The 23,042-nt window shown below is 62.2% G+C and overlaps 1 protein-coding gene across 2 annotated transcripts in view; it reads left to right on the forward strand.

Annotated features, from left to right (window-relative positions):
• The window catches only part of ADAMTS13 (ADAM metallopeptidase with thrombospondin type 1 motif 13), a 34,115-nt gene extending 11,470 nt beyond the window's left edge, over positions 1-22,645 (forward strand). For both annotated transcript variants that reach the window (XM_044926508.2, XM_044926509.2), the window contains 24 exons: positions 293-439; positions 722-884; positions 1,650-1,754; positions 2,533-2,684; positions 2,781-2,844; positions 5,158-5,287; positions 5,746-5,894; positions 6,221-6,341; positions 7,039-7,119; positions 7,968-8,149; positions 10,097-10,232; positions 10,317-10,446; positions 10,953-11,135; positions 12,019-12,196; positions 12,798-12,918; positions 14,137-14,266; positions 14,382-14,561; positions 15,301-15,483; positions 17,507-17,711; positions 18,451-18,757; positions 19,245-19,391; positions 19,725-19,901; positions 21,417-21,601; positions 22,206-22,645. In XM_044926508.2, the coding sequence (XP_044782443.2) occupies positions 293-439; positions 722-884; positions 1,650-1,754; positions 2,533-2,684; positions 2,781-2,844; positions 5,158-5,287; positions 5,746-5,894; positions 6,221-6,341; positions 7,039-7,119; positions 7,968-8,149; positions 10,097-10,232; positions 10,317-10,446; positions 10,953-11,135; positions 12,019-12,196; positions 12,798-12,918; positions 14,137-14,266; positions 14,382-14,561; positions 15,301-15,483; positions 17,507-17,711; positions 18,451-18,757; positions 19,245-19,391; positions 19,725-19,901; positions 21,417-21,601; positions 22,206-22,370 (3,721 nt within the window). In that variant the 3' untranslated portion in view covers positions 22,371-22,645. The remainder of the gene's footprint in view (positions 1-292; positions 440-721; positions 885-1,649; positions 1,755-2,532; positions 2,685-2,780; positions 2,845-5,157; positions 5,288-5,745; positions 5,895-6,220; positions 6,342-7,038; positions 7,120-7,967; positions 8,150-10,096; positions 10,233-10,316; positions 10,447-10,952; positions 11,136-12,018; positions 12,197-12,797; positions 12,919-14,136; positions 14,267-14,381; positions 14,562-15,300; positions 15,484-17,506; positions 17,712-18,450; positions 18,758-19,244; positions 19,392-19,724; positions 19,902-21,416; positions 21,602-22,205) is intronic.
• The last annotated feature ends 397 nt before the right edge of the window (positions 22,646-23,042 follow it).

Consider the following 23,042-nt stretch of genomic DNA (forward strand, 5'->3'; position numbering starts at 1 on the left):
AGAGGCCCACCTTTCCACTTCTCCAGAATGCAGTGTTTCCGTATTCACCCCACCGATGCACCCCAGGTCAAGAAGGCAAACAGCACCAGGGCCTCAACGGCCCTCCCTGGAGCGCCGTCCTCCCAGATTTCAAACCCCGTGAAGAGTGTGGCCTGCACGTTTCTAAAGCCTTTAGATGTGTATCGGCTAAAAGAGGCCAGAGCCACCTGGGCGACGAGGGCTGGGCCGAGGGAGTCGAGGGTGGGTGGGTTACCCCGGGTCAACGCCGCGCTCAGAGCCGCCTCCTCCGCAGCTTCGGCCTGGAGCACGACGGCGTGCCGGGCAGCGGCTGCGGGCCCAGCGGCCACGTGATGGCCTCGGACGGCGCGGCGCCCGCCCTCGCCCTCGGGGGCCCGGCGTGGTCCCCCTGCAGCCGCCGGCAGCTGCTGAGTCTGCTCAGGTAGCTGCGCCCCCGCCCCGCCCCTCCCTACGCCCGCATCTCCGCTCCCCGCGCGCCCCGCTCCTCCGGCCCCGGCCCAGCCCTCCAGCGGCCCACCGCTCGGTGTCCGCTCCCGTCGCGGCCCCAGTCCACCTCTCCCTGGGCTCGCAGCCTGTCTCGGGGGGCACCTCTCTATCTTGGCCTTCCTCGCCCTCACCTCCGGTGCCCACCCCTTCATCCCGCCCCCTCCCGGGGTCCCCCGCCCGGGGTCCACCCCCGGCCTGAACCGCGGCCTTGTCGCAGCGCAGGACGGGCGCGCTGCGTGTGGGACCCTCCGGGGCCGCTGTCCGGGCCCGCGGGGCAGCCTCCCGAGGTGCAGCCCGGCCTCTACTATGGCGCGGACGAGCAGTGCCGCGTCGCCTTCGGCCCCACGGCGGTCGCCTGCACCTTCCGCGGGGAGCACCTGGTGAGTCCGGCCGTGGGGGACGCGCCCCGCCACCCGCCCCTCCGCACCAGGGCCTCCCTCTGCCCGCTCATGCCCCCACCGCCCTTCTCTGCCCTCCTGCCCACTGGCCCAGACCCTCAGATGCCTCTGGAAATTCTCAATTTCTGAACAAGGGCCCTCACGTTTTCCTTCTGAGGAAGCCCCACAAATTATGTAGAGCTGCCTCTGATGGAGCCCCTGAGCCCATGGACCTTGATCCTGCACAGGTGGTTACCAACAGCTTCCAACCCTATGGGAGCTGGAGGGCTTCCTGGAGGAAGTGAGCTCCAAGCCCAAAGTGCAGTGGGAGGGGAGCTGTGGGGGGGCAGGTACCCTAAAGACAGACCTCCTCCCTGGGCTGCAGAGGACTTGCAGGCACTTTTGCCTCTGTGAGCCCCTTCCTGCTTACAAAATACTTGGAATTACAGCTTAGTGTTTTCATAAAATATGTGATATTACAGGTGTTGTTATAAACACAAATATATTAATGCTATATATTAGGACGTTCTATTTGATCTAAAAGACCATCTTTTTTTTCTTCCGATTTTAAAAGAAATGAAGACACTTTTGTGGGCCCTGGCCACTGTTCCTGTTCCCAATAAAGGGGTCAGCCAGGCCCCCCTCCACGCTCCACTGCCCGGGGTACTGGCTGTGTCAGCGTCCTGGGGCCTGGGAGGGACGGGTGCAGCTGGGCACTGACCCCACGGGCCCTGGGCCCCTCAGCTGGCCATCTGTCCCCTCTCTTAGGACATGTGCCAGGCTCTCTCCTGCCACACAGACCCCCTGGACCCAAGCAGCTGTAGCCGCCTGCTTATTCCTCTCCTGGACGGGACAGAGTGTGGCGTGGGGAAGGTCAGCGGGGAGTCAGCGGGGCATGTGCATGCGCGTGTGTGTGTGTGTGCACACACGTGCATACTCACACATGCTCACCCAGACCTGCACCCTGCGGCCCTCCTCCTGGGGTGGGAGACAGCAGGACCTCAGTAAAAGGGGGCAGAGGGCCCTGGCGCTGTCCTGGGTGTGCTGGTCAGGAGAGGTAGGCAGCCCAGTGCTTGCCCCGCCCCCTCTGCCGATGGCTTTATTCCAGGCTTACGGGACCCTCGCGACTCTGCTGGAGCAGGCAGGGGTCCAGGGCTCCCCTCTTGACCACCTCACTGCCCCCAGAGAGCGCAGTGTACTTGGGGATGCCTGCTCCCGGGCCCGGTGTAGTGGCCTGTGGACAGGGGTGTGTTGTCAGCGGCCTCACAGAGGGGCAGGGCTTCTCGTGATCACTCGGCCATGGGCCTCCATGTGCCCTGCCCTGGTCACCTGTCCTGAGGCTCCCCTGCGTGTCCCCTCTGCCTTGTGTGGCCAGAACCTTCCTGCAGTCCCTGCACTGTGGGCAGGTGTGGGCTGTCCTGTTTAGCATTGGTGGAGGTTGCAAGCGTGTGTGTGTGTGTGTGTGTGTGTATGGGGGTTACCCTGTGGGTGCGGGCATGCCCTGGGTGTGGGTGCCTGTGGGTGTGGGGGGCCCTGAGTGTAGGGCACCTATGGTTGTAGGATGCTCTGGGTGTGGGGTACGTGTGACTGCGGGTGCCTGTGGGTGTGGGGGGCCCTGGGTGCAGAACACGGTCCCATCCGTCTCTTGCAGTGGTGCTCCAAGGGTCACTGCCGCTCGCTGGCGGAGCTGGCCCCCGTGAGGGTGGTGCACGGGCACTGGTCTGGCTGGGGGCCCGCCAGTCCTTGCTCCCGCTCCTGCGGAGGCGGCGTGATCACCAGGAGACGGCGGTGCAACAACCCCAGGTACTGCGTGGAGGTGGCCGCTCCGTGCTCCCTGGCTCTCTGGAGGAGAGGGAGCCTGGGTCCCCTCTCACCCCATCGTCTTGTGGGCATTTTCAGACCTGCCTTTGGGGGGCGCACGTGCATAGGTTCTGACCTCCAGGCCGAGATGTGCAACACCCAGGTAGGCCTGCTTCCCTGGGCAGGGGAGGGGCTGCGGTCAGAGGTGGCACTGGCCTGGAGGAGCCCAAGGGTCAGGACGGCTGTGATCTGTGGTTCACACGGGGCACTTTCGAGAGCAAAAGTGGTTTTATTGATACCTTCCCCTTATAGCTCAGTTGGTAAAGAATCTGCCTGCAATGAAGGAGACCCCGGTTCGATTCCTGGGTTGGGAAGATCCGCTGGAGAAGGGATAGGCTACCCTCTCCAGCATTCCTGGGCTTCCCTTGTGGCTCAGCTGGTAAAGAATCTGCCTGCAATGCGGCAGACCTGGGTTTGATCCCTGGGTTGGGAAGATCCCATGGAGGAGGGCATGACCCACTCCAGTATTCTGGCCTGGAGAATTCCATGGACTATATAGTCCATGGGGTCGCAAAGGGTCAGACACGACTGAGCAACTTTCACTTTCTGGACCATAGCACACAGCCCAGGCCTGTCCGACCACTGAAAGCAGCCCCCGCCCCCAGAGTGTCCCCCTCCTTACCCGGATGGCACTGCCCTGCACTGAGAACACCTCTCCTTCCCACAGCCAAGCCGGATACGGGGAGAGCATGGGTGATTTTTTTTAGTTATGAGTTCAGGTGACTTTGACACCCATGAAGTCAACCATGTGAAATTCTGCGGTTCAGTGTTATCTCGCACCTTCACAGCACCATGCGACCACCACCTCTTTCTAGTTCCAAACGGTTCCCATCACCGCAGAGCAAACCCCAGCTCATTAAACAGCCACTCCCCTGCCGCCTCCCCCACGTCCCTGCCAGTCACCAATCCACTTTCTAGCTCTGGGGGTTTACCTGCGCTGGACATCTCATCTGAGGGGAATCATACCACGTGTGGCTTTCTGCATCTGGCGTCTTCCACTTGGCACGTGGTATTTTCATGTGTAGCATGCATTAGAACTCCACTCCTTCTCGTGGCTGAATAATGCTCCACGGGATGGAATATCATCCAGTAATGTTCCGTGGGACTGCATTTTGCTCACCCCTTCATCTGTTGTCCATTTGTCTATACATTTGGGCTGTTTCCATCCTCGGTTGTTGGGAATAGCGCTGCTACGAATACGTGGCCTTATTTGAGTACCAGTTTTTCACTCTTTGGGGTGTACACCTAAAAGCCAAATTGCTGGATCACACGGTAATTCTACATTTAACTCCTTGAGAACCTCCAAGCCATTTCCCACGGCAGCTGAACCGTTTGGCCTCCCCACCAGGAATGAGTGAGGGTTCTGACATCTCCACGCCCCCTCCAACACTTACTTGTGTTTCCCACGAGGCCATCATAGAGGGTGTGGAGAGACTCCCCTGGCCTTGACTTAAGATCTGCACGTGGTGAGACCTTCCCTGCCCACCTTTCCCAGGCGGACTCAGCAGGCCCACTCCGATTCTTTTCCTCAGACTCCAGTGCAGAGCAGGCCAGGATGCAGCCTGCCTCGGTCCCAGCTTCTTGTGCAAAGGCCCTTTGCTCTCGACTCCTGTGACTTTTCCAATACTGATTCCTGCACAGACATAGTTTAGTTCAGTTCAGTTGCTCAGTCGTGTCCGACTCTTGCGACCCCATGGACTGTAGCACACCAGGCCTCCCTCTCCAACACCAACTCCCAGAGTTCACTCAGACTCATCTCCATTGAGTCAGTGATGCCATCCAACCACCTCATCCTCTGTCGTCCCCTCCTCCTTCAATCTTTCCCAGCATCAGGGTCTTTTCCAATGAGTCAGCTCTTCACATCAGGTGGCCAAAGTATTGGAGTTTCACTTCAACATCAGTCCTTCCAATGAACACCCAGGACCAATCTCCTTTAGGATGGACTGGTTGGATCTCCTTGCAGTCCAAGGGACTCTCAAGAGTCTTCTCCAACACCACAGTTCAAAAGCATCAGTTCTTTGGTGCTCACCTTTCTTTATAGTCCAACTCTCACATCCATACATGACCACTGGAAAAACCACAGCTCTGGCTAGACGTAGCACAGATGTAGTGGATCCACATAAATGGGGCCTCCCTTCTGCTGAGCTCTCTGCCTGGCTTTCTTTCCTCTTCGTTGCCTGGGGCAGGCCCTGCCCTGTGTCCTCCCAGATTCTTGTAGAATCCTGTCAGCAGAGGAAGGTTCTCGACACTGCACTCTCCAGGGCAGGGAACTGAGGTGCAGCCAGGAGCCAGGCTCAAACCTGCGTTTTCATCCTCGCGCTGCAGGGGCCCTTGCTGTCTCCTGGGGGCGAGGGTTCCCTCCCCGAGCCCCCTGCCCCGGCCCCTCCTGTGCCCGTCCTCCACCTCCTCCATCCAGGCCTGCGAGAAGACCCAGCTGGAGTTCATGTCTGAGCAGTGTGCGCAGACGGACAGCGAGCCCCTGCGCCTCTCCCCGGGAGGCAGCGCCACCTTCTACCGCTGGGGGACCGCAGAGCAGTACAGTGAAGGTGGGCCCAGGTGGGGGGGCCAGGCCCAAGACCCTGGGCGGGGAGCGTCACTAGGGGAGGCCCAGTGTCACTCTGATGCTGTTGCGAGCAGGCTCAGGCTCTGTATCTCACTGAGCATCCCACCTGCCCCGGCTCGGCCCCTTGCCGGCAGGTCATCCCTGACCTCTCCTCCCTGAGTCTCCGTCTCCCGTCTGTCAAACGGAGATAGGAGGCGTAGCGTGATGCTGGAAAAGCACTCGGCTCATAAATCGGCCCACTCATCACATGGTGATGTGATTACTGCCTCGGGAGGCAGGGCAGGTGGGAAGTAAAACCCACGCCGACCCCAAATGCAAAGAGCCCAGTGAGATGGCGCTTGGGGGTCAGTGAGAGCCCACTTGGATCCAGCTTCGCAGAGTCTCTGTCCCCGGCTCCCTGCACCCTCCCTCCGGGCTCCTTGTCCTTCTGCTTCTCCCCAGGGAACGCCCTGTGCAGACACGTGTGCCGGGCCGTCGGCGAGAGCTTCATGGTGCGGCGTGGGGACCGTTTCCTGGATGGCACGCGCTGTGTGCCGGGCGACCCTCAGGAGGATGGGGCCCTGAGGCTGTGCGTGTCGGGCAGCTGCAGGGTAGGCGTGTGTGCATGGCGGAGTGCCCTTCTACCCTCTGTGGCCCCGAGGGTTCTCCCCAGAGAAGCCAGGGCATGAAGGGGCCTTCGAGGGGCTCAGGTCTGGGGGTACAGCCCCCACAAAGCCGCAGCAGAATCTGTGCTGGGTGGTTCTGGGGAACAGGCCGAGCTTGGAGTCAAGAGCCTTGCCATGACCTGGGCAAGTCATCTAAGCTCACTTCCTACATCAGAAACGGCAGCAACAGCCAGTTTGGTTGTGTGAACCTCAAAGGCCAGCCCTGTCCGAAGACGCCGCTGGGGCCTCACCTGCCACTCTCCTCTGCACAGACGTTTGGCTGTGATGGCAGGATGGACTCCGGGCAGGTGCGGGACGTGTGCCAGGTGTGCGGCGGGGACAACAGCACGTGCCAGCCACAGAGCGGCTCCTTCACGGCCGGAAGGGCCAGAGGTAGGGCCTCCCTGGGGCGAAGGGCCCGGCTCCCCCCAGCCTCCAGGAAAACGCGCCAGCCCAGAGCTCAGGTGCCCGCTGCCTAGGCCACAGAGTGGCTCCTTCATGGCCGGAAGGGCCAGAGGTAGGGCCTCCCTGGGGGCGAAGGGCCCGGCTCCCCACAGCCTCCAGGAGAACGCGCCAGCCCAGAGGCCGGGTGCCCGCTGCCTAGGCCACAGAGCGGCTCCTTCATGGCCGGAAGGGCCAGAGGTAGGGTCTCCCTGGGGCGAAGGGCCTGGCTACCCCCAGCCTCCAGGAAAACACGCCAGCCCAGAGCCCAGGTGCCCTCTGCCTAGGTGGCGGGGCTGTGTGCTCGCTTGGTCCTCGGCCCTCCCAGCGGGTCTCAGCCTCCCCAGGAGGCTCAGGTCGGTGATGAGGTGGCCCATCACTCACGGTTGCTCTCGGCGCCTGTGACGCAGAAGAACACAGACGTGGGATGCCTGAGGTGGGCTGTTCTCTCCTCTCCTGCTGGAGGCATCTGAGCACGGCAGATGCTATGCTTGGAAAATCCTTGACTTTGATCTATTTATGCAAGAAGTCAGGTCTCTTGCAAAGTCGGTCAAGGAGCTAAGTCCTATCTCCCTCTGGCGCCAACATTTCCTCCCTCTGACTGTGACCTCAGCAACCTGAGACCACCCCCTCCTCTGCTTCCTCCTAGAGTACGTCACATTCCTGACCGTCACCCCCAACCTCACCAGCATCTACGTCATCAACCGCAGGCCTCTCTTCACACACCTGGGTGAGCTGGCCAGACCGAGAAGTCTGAGGGCACAGCTCCGAGGTGTCCTCCCTTCCGATGCCATCTGCAAGTTTGAGGGTCCCTCAAATGCCCTCAGTTGGGGGATTCCCCGGGTGGACCCCCAGAACTCTGAGAGCTGTTACACTCACGGTTACGGCTTATTACACGGCGGCAGCCAAAGGAAGAGATGCCCAGGGTGGCGTCAGGGAGGGCCCTGTGTCCAGCCTCAAGAGCAACCACACACGCGGTGTACTGCCAACCCTGGGAGCTCTCCTGAGCTCAGTGCCCGGGTGTCATGGGGACTTCCTTATGTCGATGAGGTTGAGGGACTGATTGATCGCTGCCCGGACCATTCCTATCTCAGTCTCCAGCTTGGCTGAGGCTTGGTGACTCAAAGCCCCCACCCTAAATCACATATTTGACCTTTCACCCTAAACAAAGACGGATCAGGTCAGACACAGGGCGCCGGTCAGACCTGTCTCTGGGGGAGGCCAACCTCTCTACACTGTGGGTGCCCTTTGAACCTGGGTTGGGGTGCTCACCCTGAGGTCCTTGTGCCTGCCCTTGGTGAGGGAGCAGGTCCACAGCGCTCCCCAGGCTCCGGGAAGAGGCACAGAGTAACGGTGTGGGGAAGCCTCCATCGGTCAGACACCCTGTGCGTGGGGCGCCAGGAAGGTCTGCTCCCGGGAGGGCGGGGGGCCCTTGGGCGGGCGTGGCAGGTGAAGCCCTGGACGGTGCGTCCTGCCGGCACAGTTGTCCCCCCTCGCTAACAGGGCCGTCTGTGGGAGGGGGCGGTTCTGGCTCCCAGGGTGAGGGGCCCTGCGGTGCTGACGGCCCCTCGCCCACAGCAGTGAGGGTGTGTGGCCGCTACGTCGTGGCTGGAAACGGGAGCGCGTCTGCCAGCACCAGCTACCCCTCCCTCCTGGAGGACAGCCGTGTGGAGTACAGGGTGACCCTGAGCGAGGACCGGCTGCCCCGCCGGGAGGAGATCCGCATCCGGGGCCCCACCCGGGACGACATGGAGATCCAGGTGACCGCAGGGCCTCCGCCGGGGTCGGCCTGTCCATCAGCTCAGACCCACACCTGCTCCTTCAGCAGCCGCTGTGGGGCTGGGGTTCCACTCAGAGCCCACCGGAGTCCCTGGAGTCCTGAGAGCGGCTCAGAGGGAGAGCCCTGCAGAGGGACCGGGGGCTTCCCGGGAAGGGGCCTTGCGGCTGAGGCTGCGGGCAAGCAGGGCGGGGAGAGTCTTGGGGGACCAGGGCCTGCAGTGTAGAGGCGCTCAGGGGTGGGGAGGAAGGGGGCCCTCTGGTGAGGAGGCTGCTGGAGGCCTGGGCAGACCTTAAGGGGCCTTGCTGGCCGCGTGAGGTGTTTGGGCTCCCTCCTGGGGCCCTGGGGAGCTGTTGGGGGTCCCCTGTGCAGGTGCAGTGGGGGTTGGGCTGTGTCAGACCCGCTGACGGAGGCTGTGGGCCTCTAGATAGTGGGGGAGGCCAGGCCGATGCCCGGGTTAGAGGCCCCCGTAGGGTCTGTCATCCCAACAGGAGGAGCAGAGTCAGCCCAAGAAGGGGAGCAGGGTGACACGGGGTCAAGAGCCCGGTTAGGGGCTCAGCCCAGCGTTCAGTCCTGGCTCCACAGAAACTTGGGGCAAACGCTTAATTTCTCCGAGCCTCAGTTTCCCCCATCTGCCAAACGAAACTAAGCATGCCGAGATAAAGTGATTGTGAAGATTCGCCTTTTTTTTTCCCCCAAAATCCTGCACAGTAGGCGCTTGGCTGAGCGTTGGCACCCCCCACGTGCACGTGGATAGCAGTCCTACCTCCTGGGGTCACGGGCGGGCCGGGGAGTGGACGCGTGTGCGCGCCAGGCAGTGTCGGCCGCAGGCCCCCTGGGGCAGCTCGGTGTGGATGGGGGTCTGCTGTCTCTCTGGGGTGGATGGAGCCCAGGCTGTGTCTGCGTGGGTCCTTCCCGCTGGGACGTGGCCTGTGAGTGGCCCGTGTGTGCTTTGCTGAGGAAGGTGCTTACGGGGCTGGACAGAAAGCGGTGGAGGGTGAAGTGGCCCCGGAGAACCTCTGGGGGTGGTCCGAGTCTTGACGGCTCCTGACTTGGTCTAGCAGCCCACCCCCTGCTCCCACAGCTGGGGAGACAGCGGGGCTTCCCCCAGAAGGCCAGGCCAGAGCGAGCCCCCGGGGAGCGGTTAACCCCTTCCCTGCCTCCCCATGTGGCCTGCCTAGCTCAGCCCCCTCCCCACCCCAGAAGCCTACTTCCAAACGCTGGCTGTCCAGCAGTTCTCTTGGCATCCTTTGCAGCGCGGATAGAAACACAGATTCCCAGGCCGCGTTCAGGGCCTCTGACCCAGGACCTGCTGGTGACAGTGGGGGTGGTGTGTGTGCCGAGAACACGCACGTTAGCAGAGGGCTGTGACGGGTGGGGGCAGTTGCTGGGACCAGGAGCCTCCTCCTGGCCTCCGCCCGCCAGGCTGGCCCCTCCCGGGACTCAGGGACCTTTTTGCAGTACAGACAACCCCAGCCTCCCTGCTGGACCCTCTTCCTTAACCCACTGTGTCCTTAGGGCCCAGCCCAGACTGCCAGGCCCCCTCCAGAGCCCCAGATGCGGCCCGTCCCTGCCCTTCCCATGGCCTCACTCATGCTGCAGAAGCCAGAGCTGTGGGCTTCTCACCCCGGGCTGGGCCTGGAAGGCCCCTTCCGCGGCGTCCTCCAGCTGTTCACCCTGTTCAGCCTCCTCGGGGCCCTTCTCTGTGCTGCCTGGCCCCCTGTGCACACCCATCGCTGTGCCTGCCTGCAGCCCACCCTCCCCCAGCCACCATGAGCTCCCGGAGCCGGGAGCAGCGTCCTGGCTGCTACGTGTGGTGTGGGCTCAGCATCAGCGGCGGCTTGCTGAGTGAAAGAACATAAGGGGGAGGAGGGCAGGCCGGGAGGCTTCCTGAAGGAGGCGGCCGTGACAGGTCCTGCTCTCCCGGCAGGTTTACAGGCGCTACGGCGAGGAGTACGGCAGCCCCGCCCGCCCTGACATCACCTTCACCTACTTCCAGCCGGAGCAGCGGCAGGCCTGGGTGTGGGCCCCGATGCGGGGGCCCTGCTCCGTGAGCTGCGGGGCAGGTGGGGCCTGGGGCGGGGCTCACCTGGAAGCCTGGCACGCCGCCCACCCCGTGGAGGTGGCCCAGCCCCCCTGTTCCCCTCCAGGGCTGCGCCAGGTGACCTACAGCTGTCGGGACCAGTCCAGGAGCGAGTGGGTGGAGGCTGCCCGCTGTGCGGGGAGCCGGCCCCCGGCAGCATGGTCAGAGACCTGCGCCCCCGAGCCCTGCCCCCCGCAGTGAGTGCTGGCCGTGGCCCCCCCGGGGGTGGGGTGGCTCAGGGGCCCTCGTAGCACAGCTGACAGGGTCTGGGCGAGTCCTTGATTGGCCCTGGCAGTGTCCCCAGGTGGCAGGTGCAGACACCAAGACTCGGGCAGACCCGAGTGGCTGGTCAGCCTGGTGTGACCTGCTGCCCCCGTCTATGGGCAGCTTGCTCCCTCTCTGAGCTCAGGCGCCCACCGCTCGGGGAGAGGACCGCCCTGCCTGCGAGGGTTGTGGCGTTGGCTTGGGGAGGGACCACAGCCCGGTGGGAGCACGATGCTAGGGAACAAGGCGGTTCGTGTCGAGTGGGGGGCGGGGGCAGCCAGCCACTGGTGCTTTCAAACAGGTGTCCTCAGGCTCAGGTGCGGCTCGGGGACACCTGGAGAGCGTCTAGGTCCCTGAAGGGACCCTGAGCCCCGCCCTGGCCAGGGAAGTGATCTGACGGGTCAGACGGATCTGCCTGATGCCCTGTTCCTCTCCTCAGCTGGGAGGCTGGAGACTTCGGCCCCTGCAGCGCCTCGTGTGGGGGTGGTCTGCGGGAGCGAGAGGTGCGCTGCGTGGAGGCCCGGGGCGGCCTGCTGAGGACCGCTCCCCGCTCCCGGTGCAGAGCGCTGGCCCCGCAGCCGGCGGCCGTGGACACCTGCAATTCCCAGCCCTGCCCCCAGAGGTGAGCGCGGGGTGGGCAGGGCCCCCCAAGGCCAGATCCAGGCAGAACCTCCCTGGCGGGGCTCGTCCCTGCACTGAGCCCTTCCCTTTTGGGGTGTCCCCTCTTCCTGAGGCCTCTGGCCAGCCCCTGCCACTCTCCCACCCAGGAGGCCCTGGACTGGCCAGTCCCCTCTCTTTGAACTTTTTTTCGAACTCGTGAGGACCGAGCAAACCCACAGATGTCCAGCCGCCACCGTGTCACTGCCGTTGTCCACCCCGCAGCATTCCAGCTGACGGAGACTTACCAGTCTGATTTGCCGCTAGCCGTCTGGGAGACCTGAGCCATTCCCCTCCCTCTCTGGGTCCCAGATTTGTCACCTGGGCAGCGGGTGGTCTGTGCGTGGCTCTGGGCACCGTCCCTCTCCCCCACACGCTATGTGACCGTGGCAGACACAGCACTCACTGCTCTCTCCTGCTGAGGGCTCAGCCTGCCCTGGGATCCTCGCCACACGGTGCTCCAGGCCCCCTCTAGCTCTCAGGGCCAGCACAGGAGACACGTTTGCTATCCCTGAGCTGGCAAGCTGCCTGCATCTGGCACGTGCCTCCCAGCACCACTGGGTCTAGGTCGCGCAGAGCCACGCTCTTCTCTGGTTGGGGACACGCCTTTGCCTCTGGAAGGCGGGAGGGCCAGGGCTGGTCTCTGCACCCTGGGTGCCAAGCGGAGGCCCGCAGCTGTTCAGCTAGGCTTCAGGGAAAGGTTCTTGGCCTTGCCTCTTTGTGGGGGACCCTCTCTGGGCTCTTGGAGACTGGGGAGCAGGTTCACCGCCTCTCTGCGCCAGGACCTGGCTTGCACAACCGCCCGAAGGCTGAGGCAGGGCCTGACGGCTGTCGTGTCCTGTCCTCAGGGAAACAGACGTGTGCTCGTCGGCCTGTGGTGCAGACCCGGCCGTGCAGAACACGACGTGTGTGCCGGGGGCAGACGGCACAGGGCTGTCGGCAGCTGCTGGGCCCTGCTCCGCAGACGAAAAGCTGCCTGCCCTGGAGCCCTGTGTTGAGGCGGCGTGTCCTCCCAGCTGGGACCAGGTAAGCGTCCTGGGAGAAGGGGGAGCTCTGGTTACGCTGGCCTCCTGGCCGGAGCTGGAAGACTGCCCTTGTGCAGGGCTGCTGTCCCCGGGAGGCCCCTGGGCAGAGGGCAGACTTCTGTGCAGAGCTCAGGGTGCTGGGACGCCCCCTCCCCACTGGCGAGCAGCCTGAAGCGTCCAGAGCCCGATAGAATGGTGGCACTTTGTTGCCAGGCTCCCGCTGGCGTCCATGAGCTCAAGTTGGGAGGCGTTGCTTTCAGACAAGCATGCCAGCCAATGCCCCCGAGTTCCCTGGGCTGTGGCAGTGGGGAGGGGACTTCAGGGCCAGGCATGCCTGCTGATCTGACTCCCAAGGCCCAGCACCGCCTGCCCCACGGTGACGGCTCAGGCTGGTGTAGAGGCCAGGGTGGGGCATGAAGTCACCGCCGGGGCCAGGAAGCCAGCTTCCCGGGAAAGCAGCCACGGGTGGGTGGCCTTTGGGTGCTGGTGACCACTTTCTTTCTCTCCTGAAGGGGTACGCTGGGTGGGAGTGGAGGGCCAGGTGCCCGGGGGTCTGGAGGTGGGAGGCCCATACCCACCAGCTCGGTGCCTGGCCCCTGCAGCTGGACGTCCAGCCCCCGGGGCGGGAGGCTGCGTCCCCAGCGGGCGGCCCCGGGCTGGAGGTGCTTGCCGCGCACGTGTGGACGCCCCTGGCGGGGCCCTGCTCTGTCTCCTGTGGTCAAGGTGAGGCCCCGGTGCTCCTGAGGGTCGGCTAACTTGAGAATAGCGTTTGAGGTGGCATACACAAGGACATGATGTTATAAGCAAGGAGACTGGGGCCAGACAAGCACAGCAACCACGCGAACGTGCCCGTTGATTGGCTGGAAGGTAGGAAGTGATCATAAAACCCAGCCGTGCTAGGACCCAAGAGCATATTCTTAAGGTCTAAGGCAGGCCCCAAACTTAGCTCTGAGCTTTCTGGTGGCCAATCCAGAGAAGCAAAAATTAATGTTAAGATACAGAGTGTGGGCTGGAAGGTAGGAAGTGATCATAAAACCCAGCCGTGCTAGGACCCAAGAGCATATTCTTAAGGTCTAAGGCAGGCCCCAAACTTAGCTCTGAGCTTTCTGGTGGCCAATCCAGAGAAGCAAAAATTAATGTTAAGATACAGAGTGTTTTAAACTAAAAACCCTGGGAATTCCCTGGGGGGCCAGTGGGTAGGACTCACTGCCGTGGCCCGAGTTCAATCCCTGGTCAGGGAACTAAGATCCTGCAAGCTGCGAGGCAAGGCTGAAAATAACTGACTAACCTAAAACCCTCATCACTTGCTCAGCTAAACCCCAGTGTATTTAGAATTGAGGCCAGAGATTTCTTTTGTGGATACTCCTAAAGAGATTCAAGGACACGGACCTAATAACATCTTGGCGATAGACACAGTAAGAGATTTTAATGTAGCAACTCTTACAATGCCCCTCAATAAAAAAGATCAGCCACCGTTTCTGAGTGCCTACTATGCGCCAAGCACTTTCTGTGTGTGCGTGCATGCTCAGTCGCTCCGTCATGTCCAACCCTTTGCGACCCCATGGACTATACAGTCCACGGAGTTCTCCAGGCAGAATGCTGGAGTGGGTAGCCTTTCCCTTCTCCAGAGGATCTTCCCAACCCGGGGATCAAACCCAGGTTTCCCGCATTGCAGGCGGATTCTTTACCAGCTGAACCACTAGGGAAGCCCAAGAATACTGGAGTGGGTAGCCTATCCCTTCTCCAGGGGATCTTCCCGACGCAGGGATCGAACCGGGGTCTCCTGCATTGCAGGCAGATTCTTTACCAACTGAGCTCTGAGGGAAGCCGGGACTCAAATCCAGGGAGGCCTCATCTGCTAGAGCTGTCCAGAGATTGGGGCTCCCATGGTCCTCGCTGACCCCCTTCTCGGGGCGCGGGGTTCCTCCTTCCTCCCCGCAGGCCTGGCGGAACTGCGTTTTGTGTGCATGGACCCTGCCCTCAGGACGCCCGTCCAGGAAGAGCTCTGTGACCTGGCAAGCAAGCCCAGGAGCCGGTGGGAGGCCTGCCAGGCTGCCCCGTGCCCGGCCCGGTGAGTCCGAGGGAGGGAGGCCGTGCAGAGTGGCAGCAGTCTGGGTGCCCCCAGGAGGAAGGCGCTCCACCCTGGCTGCGGCTCCCTACGGAACGCTGGCCTTCCCTCCCTGCAGATGGGAGACCCGAGCCTTGGCACCATGCCCGGTGACCTGTGGAGGCGGGCAGGTGCCACTGGCTGTTCGCTGTGTGAGGATGGACCAAGGCCGCCTCGTCTCCCTGCCTCACTCCAAGTGCTGGCCCATGCCCCGGCCTAGGCCCCTGGAGGACTGCAGCCCGGAGCCCTGCCCTGCCAGGTGGGCCCCTCCCTAAGGAGGCAGGTGGTCCTAGGCGAGCATGCTAGCAGGGTGGCATCATCACCTCCCATTAGCTCCTAAGCCTTGGCGTCCTCACCCACAGGAGTGGGTCATACTGGTGCACAGGAGACTGGGGGGTGGGGCTTTATCACACAGGGTCTGGAATGCTGCGGGCACATGCGGTTGGTGGCTCGTTTTTCATCACTTGCTCTTTACTGGGCACCTACTGTGCCCAGCTGCTGTGTTGTCACAAGGGGACACCACCGCTAATAAGACATCCCCGTGCTCATGGAGCAGACGCTGGGGGCTGGGGGCGGGGGGACGGATGACAAAGAAGATTGATGGGAAGATATATATGTGTAAGTGTGTATATGTATAATTTGATGGACAGTGTTGGTGTGACGTGGAAACACAGCGGGGAAGAAGGTTGGGAGTCCTGGGGGGGCGGGCCCAGGTGATGGTGGGGCTGGGGTTCCTGTTGGAGACCGATGTCTCTGCAGGGCCCCTTGGGTGCCCTGCCCCTTCCCCCATTGCTTTTCTGGACACATCAGCCTTCAACTTCCCCTTCTGCAAAGTGGAGTCTTCTGAATGTTCTCTGTCCATTGCGCTGAGCCTCCCGGTGGAGACATAAAAGTGACTCCCCGGAAAGAGAACCTTTTCCAGGCCCTTTCTGGTCTGGGGTGGACGTGAGGGGAAGCCGGGCTCCCCCGGGGCGCCCCCTGACTCTCGTTTGCCCCAGGTGGCGGTACAAGCTGGCCGCTTGCAGCCTGAGCTGTGGGGGAGGGGTGGCGCAGAGGATCCTGTACTGCGCCCGGGCCCACGGCGAGGACACGGACGAGGAGATCCTGCCGGACACCCAGTGCCAGGGGCTGCCCCGCCCAGAGCAACAGGAGGCCTGCAGCCCGGAGCCCTGCCCCCCCAGGTCAGCAGCCCCAGCGTGGGCAGTAGGCAGCCTGAGCGCCTGGCATGTGCCGATGTGGGGCTGGGCCCATGGGGGTAACAAGGCGTCTCGGGGGCAACGGAAATAGGACTCCCACCTTCCTCCTGGCAGGCTGTACCCGGTGCCATTCTGGCAAACTCAGTCGCTGTCGGCTCTAATGGGGGTGGGGCTGGGGGCTTCCCAGTGGAGGAGGCAGCATCTGAGCGGAGCCCGAGGGCGGTCCACCTGGGGCTCAGCACCACTGAAGCCACGGGGACAGCGCAGGTCCCGCCAGGGGGGTCCAGAGATGGATGGGAGCCCGATGGGGAAGCTCCCAGTGCTCCTGCGGCTTCCTCTTTGTAATTTTGTACTTTAAATAACGCAGTGCTCCTCTGTGTCACTCAAGCATCCAGAAAAGAATGTAAGTCACCCACATCCTACCACCAGATTTCATGGATGCTTCCGTATCTCTGTTTCCTCTGTCTCCTTGATTTTAAAGAAGTACGCCACCACAGGACGACTTCACTTACATTGAAACCTTTAAACTCATCTGTGATTTATTTGGGGGTCTGTTGCAAAGTAGGGGGCTTCCAGGGGGTGCTAGTGGTAAAGAGCCCGCCTGCCAATGCAGAAGACATAAGAGACTCAGGTTCGACCCCTGGGCTGGGAAGATCTCCTGGAGGAGGGCATGGCAACCCATTCCAGTATTCTTACCTGGAGAATCCCATGGACAGAGGAACTTGGAGGGCCACAGTCTATAGGGTCACAAAGAGTCGGACACGACGAGCAACTTAGCACGCGTGCAAAGTAGGGGAGCAAGCTGTCGCTCCACATCACCAGCTCGCGGCAGCATTGGCTGCACCCCCCCCGCCCCTGCCGGCTGCCCCCTGTGTTACACCTGACTTCTCCTGTGTGTCGGATCTGTGCGGGGCTTCCTACCAGGCTCTGTTGGCTTACTCCCCCACCTACCGCCACCCCCAAGTCAAACTGTTTTAATTGCTGTAACTTTATGATCCATTTGCTATCCATACCCGTGTCCCTTGATTTCCTTGCTCACGCTAAAACGTGCACTCCATTTATTTTTGCGCATCATATTTGAGATGATCTGGGATTTTTTAAATGGGCATTTCGTGCACACAGGAGCTCTGCTTACCCCTGGAATGTCCCTGTGGCCACCCTGGCCTCCCTTGATGTTCTGGAACATTCCAGGTGATGCTTGTGTGCCTGCCTTCCTGCTGCTCTTGTATGTGTCTCCTCAGAAATCCCTCCCCAGGCTCTGCTCAAAGTGCCATCACAGGGAGGCAGGGGGTCCCCCCGGGACACCGTCACAACGCGGGTGGCATATAGTGGGTGGAGGCCGGGGGTGCCCCTAAACACACCCTCCACCGTTCAGATGGCCCCGCGACAAAGACCCATCCGGCCCCAAGCGGCACAAGGTGGAGACCTGTGTGTGCTCCGAGGCGGGTGGGGAGGACTTGGTCTGGTTCCTGGCCATATCTCGGCATCTAGAACAGCGCCAAGCCTGCAGAAGGCACGCGATCGGGAGGCGGCATCTCAGGTCTCAGGGCCGGGGCAGCCTAGTGTGGTGATTAGGACTCCAGGCCCCAGGGCAGCCTGCCTGGCTTCAGCCTCGGCTCTGAAATGCACCAGTTGTCATCATTTGCTGAAAGATGATAAACCACCATGGGCAGGAGTGAATGATGGGGACGGAGATCAGCTGTCCATCATCCCAGGGCACCGCTGCCCCAGCCCTGTTCTTGACCCAGCCAGCAGCTGGTGCCACGGGTGTTCTGTGACAAAGGGGACGGAAGGGGGGACCTTCTTAAGGAAACAGAGCTCTCTTTCCTGCAGAGCCTCCCCCATGCCACTCAGCCCGGTGATCAGCCAGGAGGGGCCCAGGGGCTGCGCTGCTGGACCCCCCCCAGGGGCCTCAGAACTGGTCCTGGCTGGCCGTCCGAGAAGCCCCCCTGGGCAGTGCCACCTCTGGGGGAGCTGAGCCCCTCTCTGGGGTCTTCTCTTGCTGCAGGTGGAAAGTCACGTCCCTCGGCCCGTGCTCGGCCAGCTGTGGGCTCGGCACGGCCACACGCTCGCTGGCCTGTGTGCGGCTGGACCGCGGCCAGGACACAGAGGTGGACGAGGCGGCCTGCGCAGGTCTCGTGCGGCCACAGGCCAGCATCCCTTGCATCGTCGCCGACTGTGCGTACCGGTGGCACGTCAGCGCCTGGACACAGGTAAGCGCTGCGGCTGGGGCCGGCCGGCCAGTGTGTCAGCCGAGGTCCTCACGCACGGGGACCTTGGGCAGGGGGTCGTGATCCCCTGAAAGGAGGGGGAGAGCCAGGCCTGTTAGGGCACCCAGGGACGGAAGACCTAGAGGTGTTAGGGGACAGGTGGGCCTTCAGAGGCCCCGAGGTCTGGAGACGCCGGAAGATGAAGGGCTGGTAACTCCGGAAGCAAAGCAGCTGCCGTCCCACGCCCGGCACCTTGCAAGGCCCTGGAGAGATGACGGTAGACAGGGCTGGGTCCCTCCCCCTGGAGGGGCTCGCTCACAGCACGGAGGGGAGAAGAGGCGGAGCACGTGGCCGCCAGCGTCAGGAGGAGCCTGGGCATCTGGGGTGGAGAGATGATCGCTTGGAAGGGGCGGCGCAGGGTGGGAAGGCAGGGCGGACACTGCGCTGCAGTGAGTGACGGAGGGCGGAAGGAGGAAGCCACGGGTCCCCACTCTGGGGCCTGGAGGCAGCGAGGCCTGGAGGGCCACAGTGAGAGACCCGGGTTTGAATCCATGCTCCTCCCTCTGTGACCCTTGCAGGGTGACTTCTCTGAGCCTCAGTCTTCTCATCTGGAGAATGGGCACGTATGCTCGCCTCCTGCGTTGGGCAGAGATTATATCAGATCCTGCCTGGCCGCTGGTCAACCACTGTGCTTGTCTCGCCCTGGCAGGGTCAGCCTTACTCTGTCCCTCTTCCCTGGCAGTGTTCTGTCTCCTGTGGGGAGGGCATCCAGCATCGGCATGACGCCTGCCTAGGACCTGGGGCCCAGGTGCCTGTGCCCGCCGACTTCTGCCAGCACCTGCCCAAGCCAGTGACCGTGCGGGGCTGCCAGGCTGGGCCCTGCGTGGGGCAGGGGATGGCCAGCCCGGCGCCCCATGAGGAGGCCACTGCTCCAGGCCAGACCACAGCTGCCACAGCTGCGTCCCCGGAGTGGCCCCAGCCCCACGCCCGCCTCCTCTCCCCAGCTCAAGGACGCCTGCCCGGGCCCCAGGAAAGCCCAGTGGAGACCAGTTAGTTTCATTCCTTCTTTCTGTGCGGGGGAGCTGCAGGAGGGGGGGCAAATGCATCTTCACCGGGGACAGTCAGACCGCGCTCCTCATGGTGACCTCCCAGAGAAGGGGGTGGACCTGTGGCTGCAGCACCCTGGACACTGGGCTGAGCACGGCTGAACTGGAGCAGTGGGCTTGTGAGGCTGGGCCCTCTGCCTCACTGGGAAAGTGCAAGCTCACTTTTACTACCATCGGGGAGAAGAACCCGAAGGTTGAGAAGAGTCAGAAGCCCTGCCCGTGTGACCCACTGGCGCATCAGGCGTGGCTCTGTGCCTGGGGTGGTGATGCGCTGACCCACACAGCCCCCTTCTTACCCGAGAAGGCTTCCGGTGGGGCCTGGGAGGACATGAGCCACCCCAGCTCCCAGGCTCCTCCCCTGGCCCTGCCCCGCGAGGGACATGCCGCCTGGGATCGCGGCTCACCTGCCCTCCTGCTGCTTGCTCGCTAGGTGTCTGTGGCCGGCAGCACCTTGGACCAACGGGAATCATCGACATGCGAGGCACGGCACGGCCAGACTGTGCAGTGGCCATCGGGCGGCCCCTGGGTGAAGTGGTGACCCTCCGGTTCCTGGAGGGTTCTCTCAACTGCAGTGCTGGTATGTCTGGGGCCACGGGAGCAGCTGTTGCCAGTGCCAGGGTCTGGGGGTGCCAGTGAGGGTAACTCGAGGGTGCCCCATGCCTGGGAGCATGCTCCAAGTGCCTCCCCACGTGTAATCACCACAGCCAGCTGAGGACTGGGGTGTGGCTGTCCCCATTTCACAGATGAGGAAATTGAGGCTAGAAGAGATTAATTTACACTTGGAGTTCCTTAGTGTTGCATGGCCAGTAAGTGGGAGCGTCGGGACCTGAACTCAGCTGAGTCTGCCCCAGGCCACTGGGCTGCCGCTGGACTGGGGGTGCTGGGTCCTCACTGCACTGCCCCTTCCCAGGGGAGATGCTGCTGCTTTGGGGCAGGCTCGTGTGGAGGAAGATGTGCGGGAAGCCGGCCGGCATGGCTTTCAGCTCCCAAGCCAACACGCTGCTGGTGAGGCAGCGTCTTGTGCGGCCCGGAGGCGGAGTGCTGCTGCGGTATTCGAGCCAGCCTGCCCTGGGAGCCTTCCACCGAGGTACGGCGAGGCAGCGGAGCCTCCCCACCCGCCCAGAACCTGCCAGCGGGGCCAGTGCTGATGGGCCGGCGGGCCAGGCAGACAGAGGACTGAGCCATTGTTGTTCAGTTGCTCCGTTGTGTCCCACTCTCTGAGACCCCAGGGACTGCAGCACGCCAGGCTTCCTCGTCCTTCACTATTTCCCTGAGTTCACTCAAAACCCATGTCCATTGAGTCAGTGATGCCATCCAACCATCTCATCCTCTGTCACCCCCTTCTCCTCCTGCCCTCAATCTTTCCCAGCATCAGGGTCTTTTCCAGTGAGTCTGCTCTTCGCATCAGGTGGCCAGAGTATTGGAGCTTCAGCTTCAGTATTAGTCCTTCCAATGAATATTCAGGGTTGATTTCCTTTAGGATTCACTGGTTTGATCTCCTTGCAGTCCAAGGGACTCTCAAGAGTCTTCTCCAACACCAAAGTTCAAAAGCATCCATTCTTCGGCGCTCAGCTTTCTTTATGGTCCAGCTCTCACATCTGTACATGACCACTGGAAAAACCGTAGCTTTGGCCAGATGGACCTTTGTTGGCAAAGTAATGAGCTGACTGCGAATGAAATGCAGTGCCTTCCCGGACCCCCCTGACACCCCACCCCTACACGTGTGGCCAGGATGGGGTCCCGAGCTGTGTGGCCTCCCTTCCTCTTGGGGCCCCGCGGCACAAGGGCACACACCCTCCCTCAGGCCACCGCGGCCCCGCACCCTGGCCTGGCACTCAGGTCCTTCAGGATCCTTTAGGGGCCTTCTGCAAGCTGTCTTGCCCAGCTCCACTGAGTGCACTGTCCTCTTGGCTCATCCTCTGCAGAGCAGGGTGTGTGTGCACACGCACCTCATGTGCAGGACAGTGGCCGGGAGCCCTGCAAGCCTGGGGCCCCAGCACATCCGTGGCTAGCCCTCTGGCTTGCTTTGGGGGTCTTGCCCTCTTTCTGCATCCCAAGCTGCTGGAAGGTGGCTTCCCCCAGGGTTCCAGGCACTTTTGGGCCCCCCAGACCTCAGGTGGGAAGTGGGATCCTGGGACCCTTCTTCCTTGGCCCCTCAGCATGGAGCACAGGCCCTGGCTGCCGGCCTGGTCATCGCTCCTCACCTCCCAGGCTCCCCACGCACAGGCACCTACCTCGGGGGAGACTCAGGAGGGCTGCCCCTGGGCCGGGTTCGGTGAAGCCCTTTTGCACTGTGACTTCACTGAGATCCCGTAAACTCTGCCCCACCCAGTGTGGCTGCTGTTCCCTTCACTTTACAGAAGGAACTGAAGCCCGGAGCATTTAAAGCCTTCCTTAGGGTCGCCCAGCCACGAAGTGGTAGAGGTGGGGTTCGGTGGGGACTTCTGCCGGGGGGCCCTGATCCTGACCGTGGTGCCGCACTGATCCCCACTGCTGCCCAGCTGTGAGCTGCCCTGGCCTCTGGCAGGAGCAGCCATTCCTGGGGCATCCTCTGTGTGTGAGATGGTCCTCTCCCAGTTTGTCCACCTGCTCTCCCCTGCAGGATGTGACATGCAGCTCTTCGGACCCCGGGGCGAAATCTCGAGCCCGTCGATGAGTCCAGGTGGGAGGAACGTGGGGGGCTGTCGTATCTTCATCGACGTGGCCCCGCAGGCCCGGATCGCCATCCATGCCCTGACCGTGGACAGTGGCACCAGAGCCAAGGGAACTGATGCCAGTTACATCTTGGTGAGGCTGCTGGGATGGGGACAGGAAGGGGCTGACTTCTGCTATCATTCTGGACAGCCGTCCCTGGGGACAGGGGGCAGGGACTGGACTGGAGGGTTGCTGGGCCCACTGAGTCTACTTCAGACCCAAATCCTCAAAATCAATGAATGAATGGGAGATAAGTTTCTTCCACTTATTCACCAACAAATGTTTCTTGAGCTCCCTACAAGAATGAAATACAGAACTGGCTGATGTAGGCAGCCGGTTCACCCAGGACTGAAGCATAATTTTAGCGCATCAGATAATTTTACTGGAAGAGTAGGCCAAGCCCTTCCTCGATGAGCTTTGGTGTGTTCTGGGCTAACGGGCCTCTGTAAGGTATCAGCTCCCTGCAGGAGGCTGTCTGGCGTCTGTGCAAATCTGGGCTCAGATCCCAGCTCTGGCATTCTGGCTGTGTGTCCTTGAGGAAGGACTGCAGCTTCTCTGAGCCTCGGTTGTGCAGGTAGAATAACAGCGTCTTTGTGATAGGCTGTTGTGTGACCTGGGTGTACGATACTTTACACATAAAGTGCTTATGCTAATTATTATTTGTGGTCGGTCCTTTGGGCTGCCTCTTTTCTCCCAGATCCGGGACATCCACAGCCTGAGGACAACAGCATTTCGTGGGCAGAAGACGCTCTACTGGGAGTCAGAGGGCAGCCAGGCAGAGATGGAGTTTAGCCAGGGCTTCCTGGAAGCACACGCCAGCCTTCGGGGCCAATACTGGACCCTCCACACAAGAGCTGGTTAGCCAGCCGATCCCCTGCCTCAGCTTCCTCTCCAAGCGCATCCTTGAGCTGCCCAGTGGACACAGTGGAATGCCTCCTCCCAGTCCCGGTAGGGAAGGGAAGGTGCCTGACATTTATGAACACTTGGCAGGTGTCCGTCCAGCCCTGGTGAGCTGACTCTGGTGTCTGAGTACCTCCTCTGGTGTCTGAGTACCTCCTCCAACAGACAGAACACTAGAGGGTGGGAGGCGGGACTCTCCCAGCCCTCGGATACCAATAAATTGAGCATTCCGGCTGAGTGGCGTTTTCTTTATCCAAAGTGTCCGAACACGGCTTGAAAACCCAGCCCACCGCACGACGGGGATTCCCTGGCCGCAGTCGGGCTCCATATCCACACCCGATTCCAGGAAACCCCTGGCCACTGCCAGCGGACGTCCGTCTACCCAAGGAGGGAGGCTGGAGTACCGAGGCCCTGATGCCCGCGCTCCTGTCGCTTCCCTGCGACGCACCGCCCCTTTGCTAGTCTGGGTGGGAGGCTAGTCTGGATGGGAAGGCAGACCGTCGGAGAGTTCCGCGGGGCAGGGCCCGGCCCTGTGCTAGTATGTTAATAAGCCCGGGCCTCTCGGGCGCACCTCGCCGCGGCCCCGCCCCCTACGCTAATAAACGCGAGGCCCCCCGGGCTCTCCAGCGGGTCC

Source organism: Bubalus bubalis, chromosome 12 (assembly GCF_019923935.1).
Source record: "Bubalus bubalis isolate 160015118507 breed Murrah chromosome 12, NDDB_SH_1, whole genome shotgun sequence".
Taxonomy (NCBI): domain Eukaryota; kingdom Metazoa; phylum Chordata; class Mammalia; order Artiodactyla; family Bovidae; genus Bubalus; species Bubalus bubalis.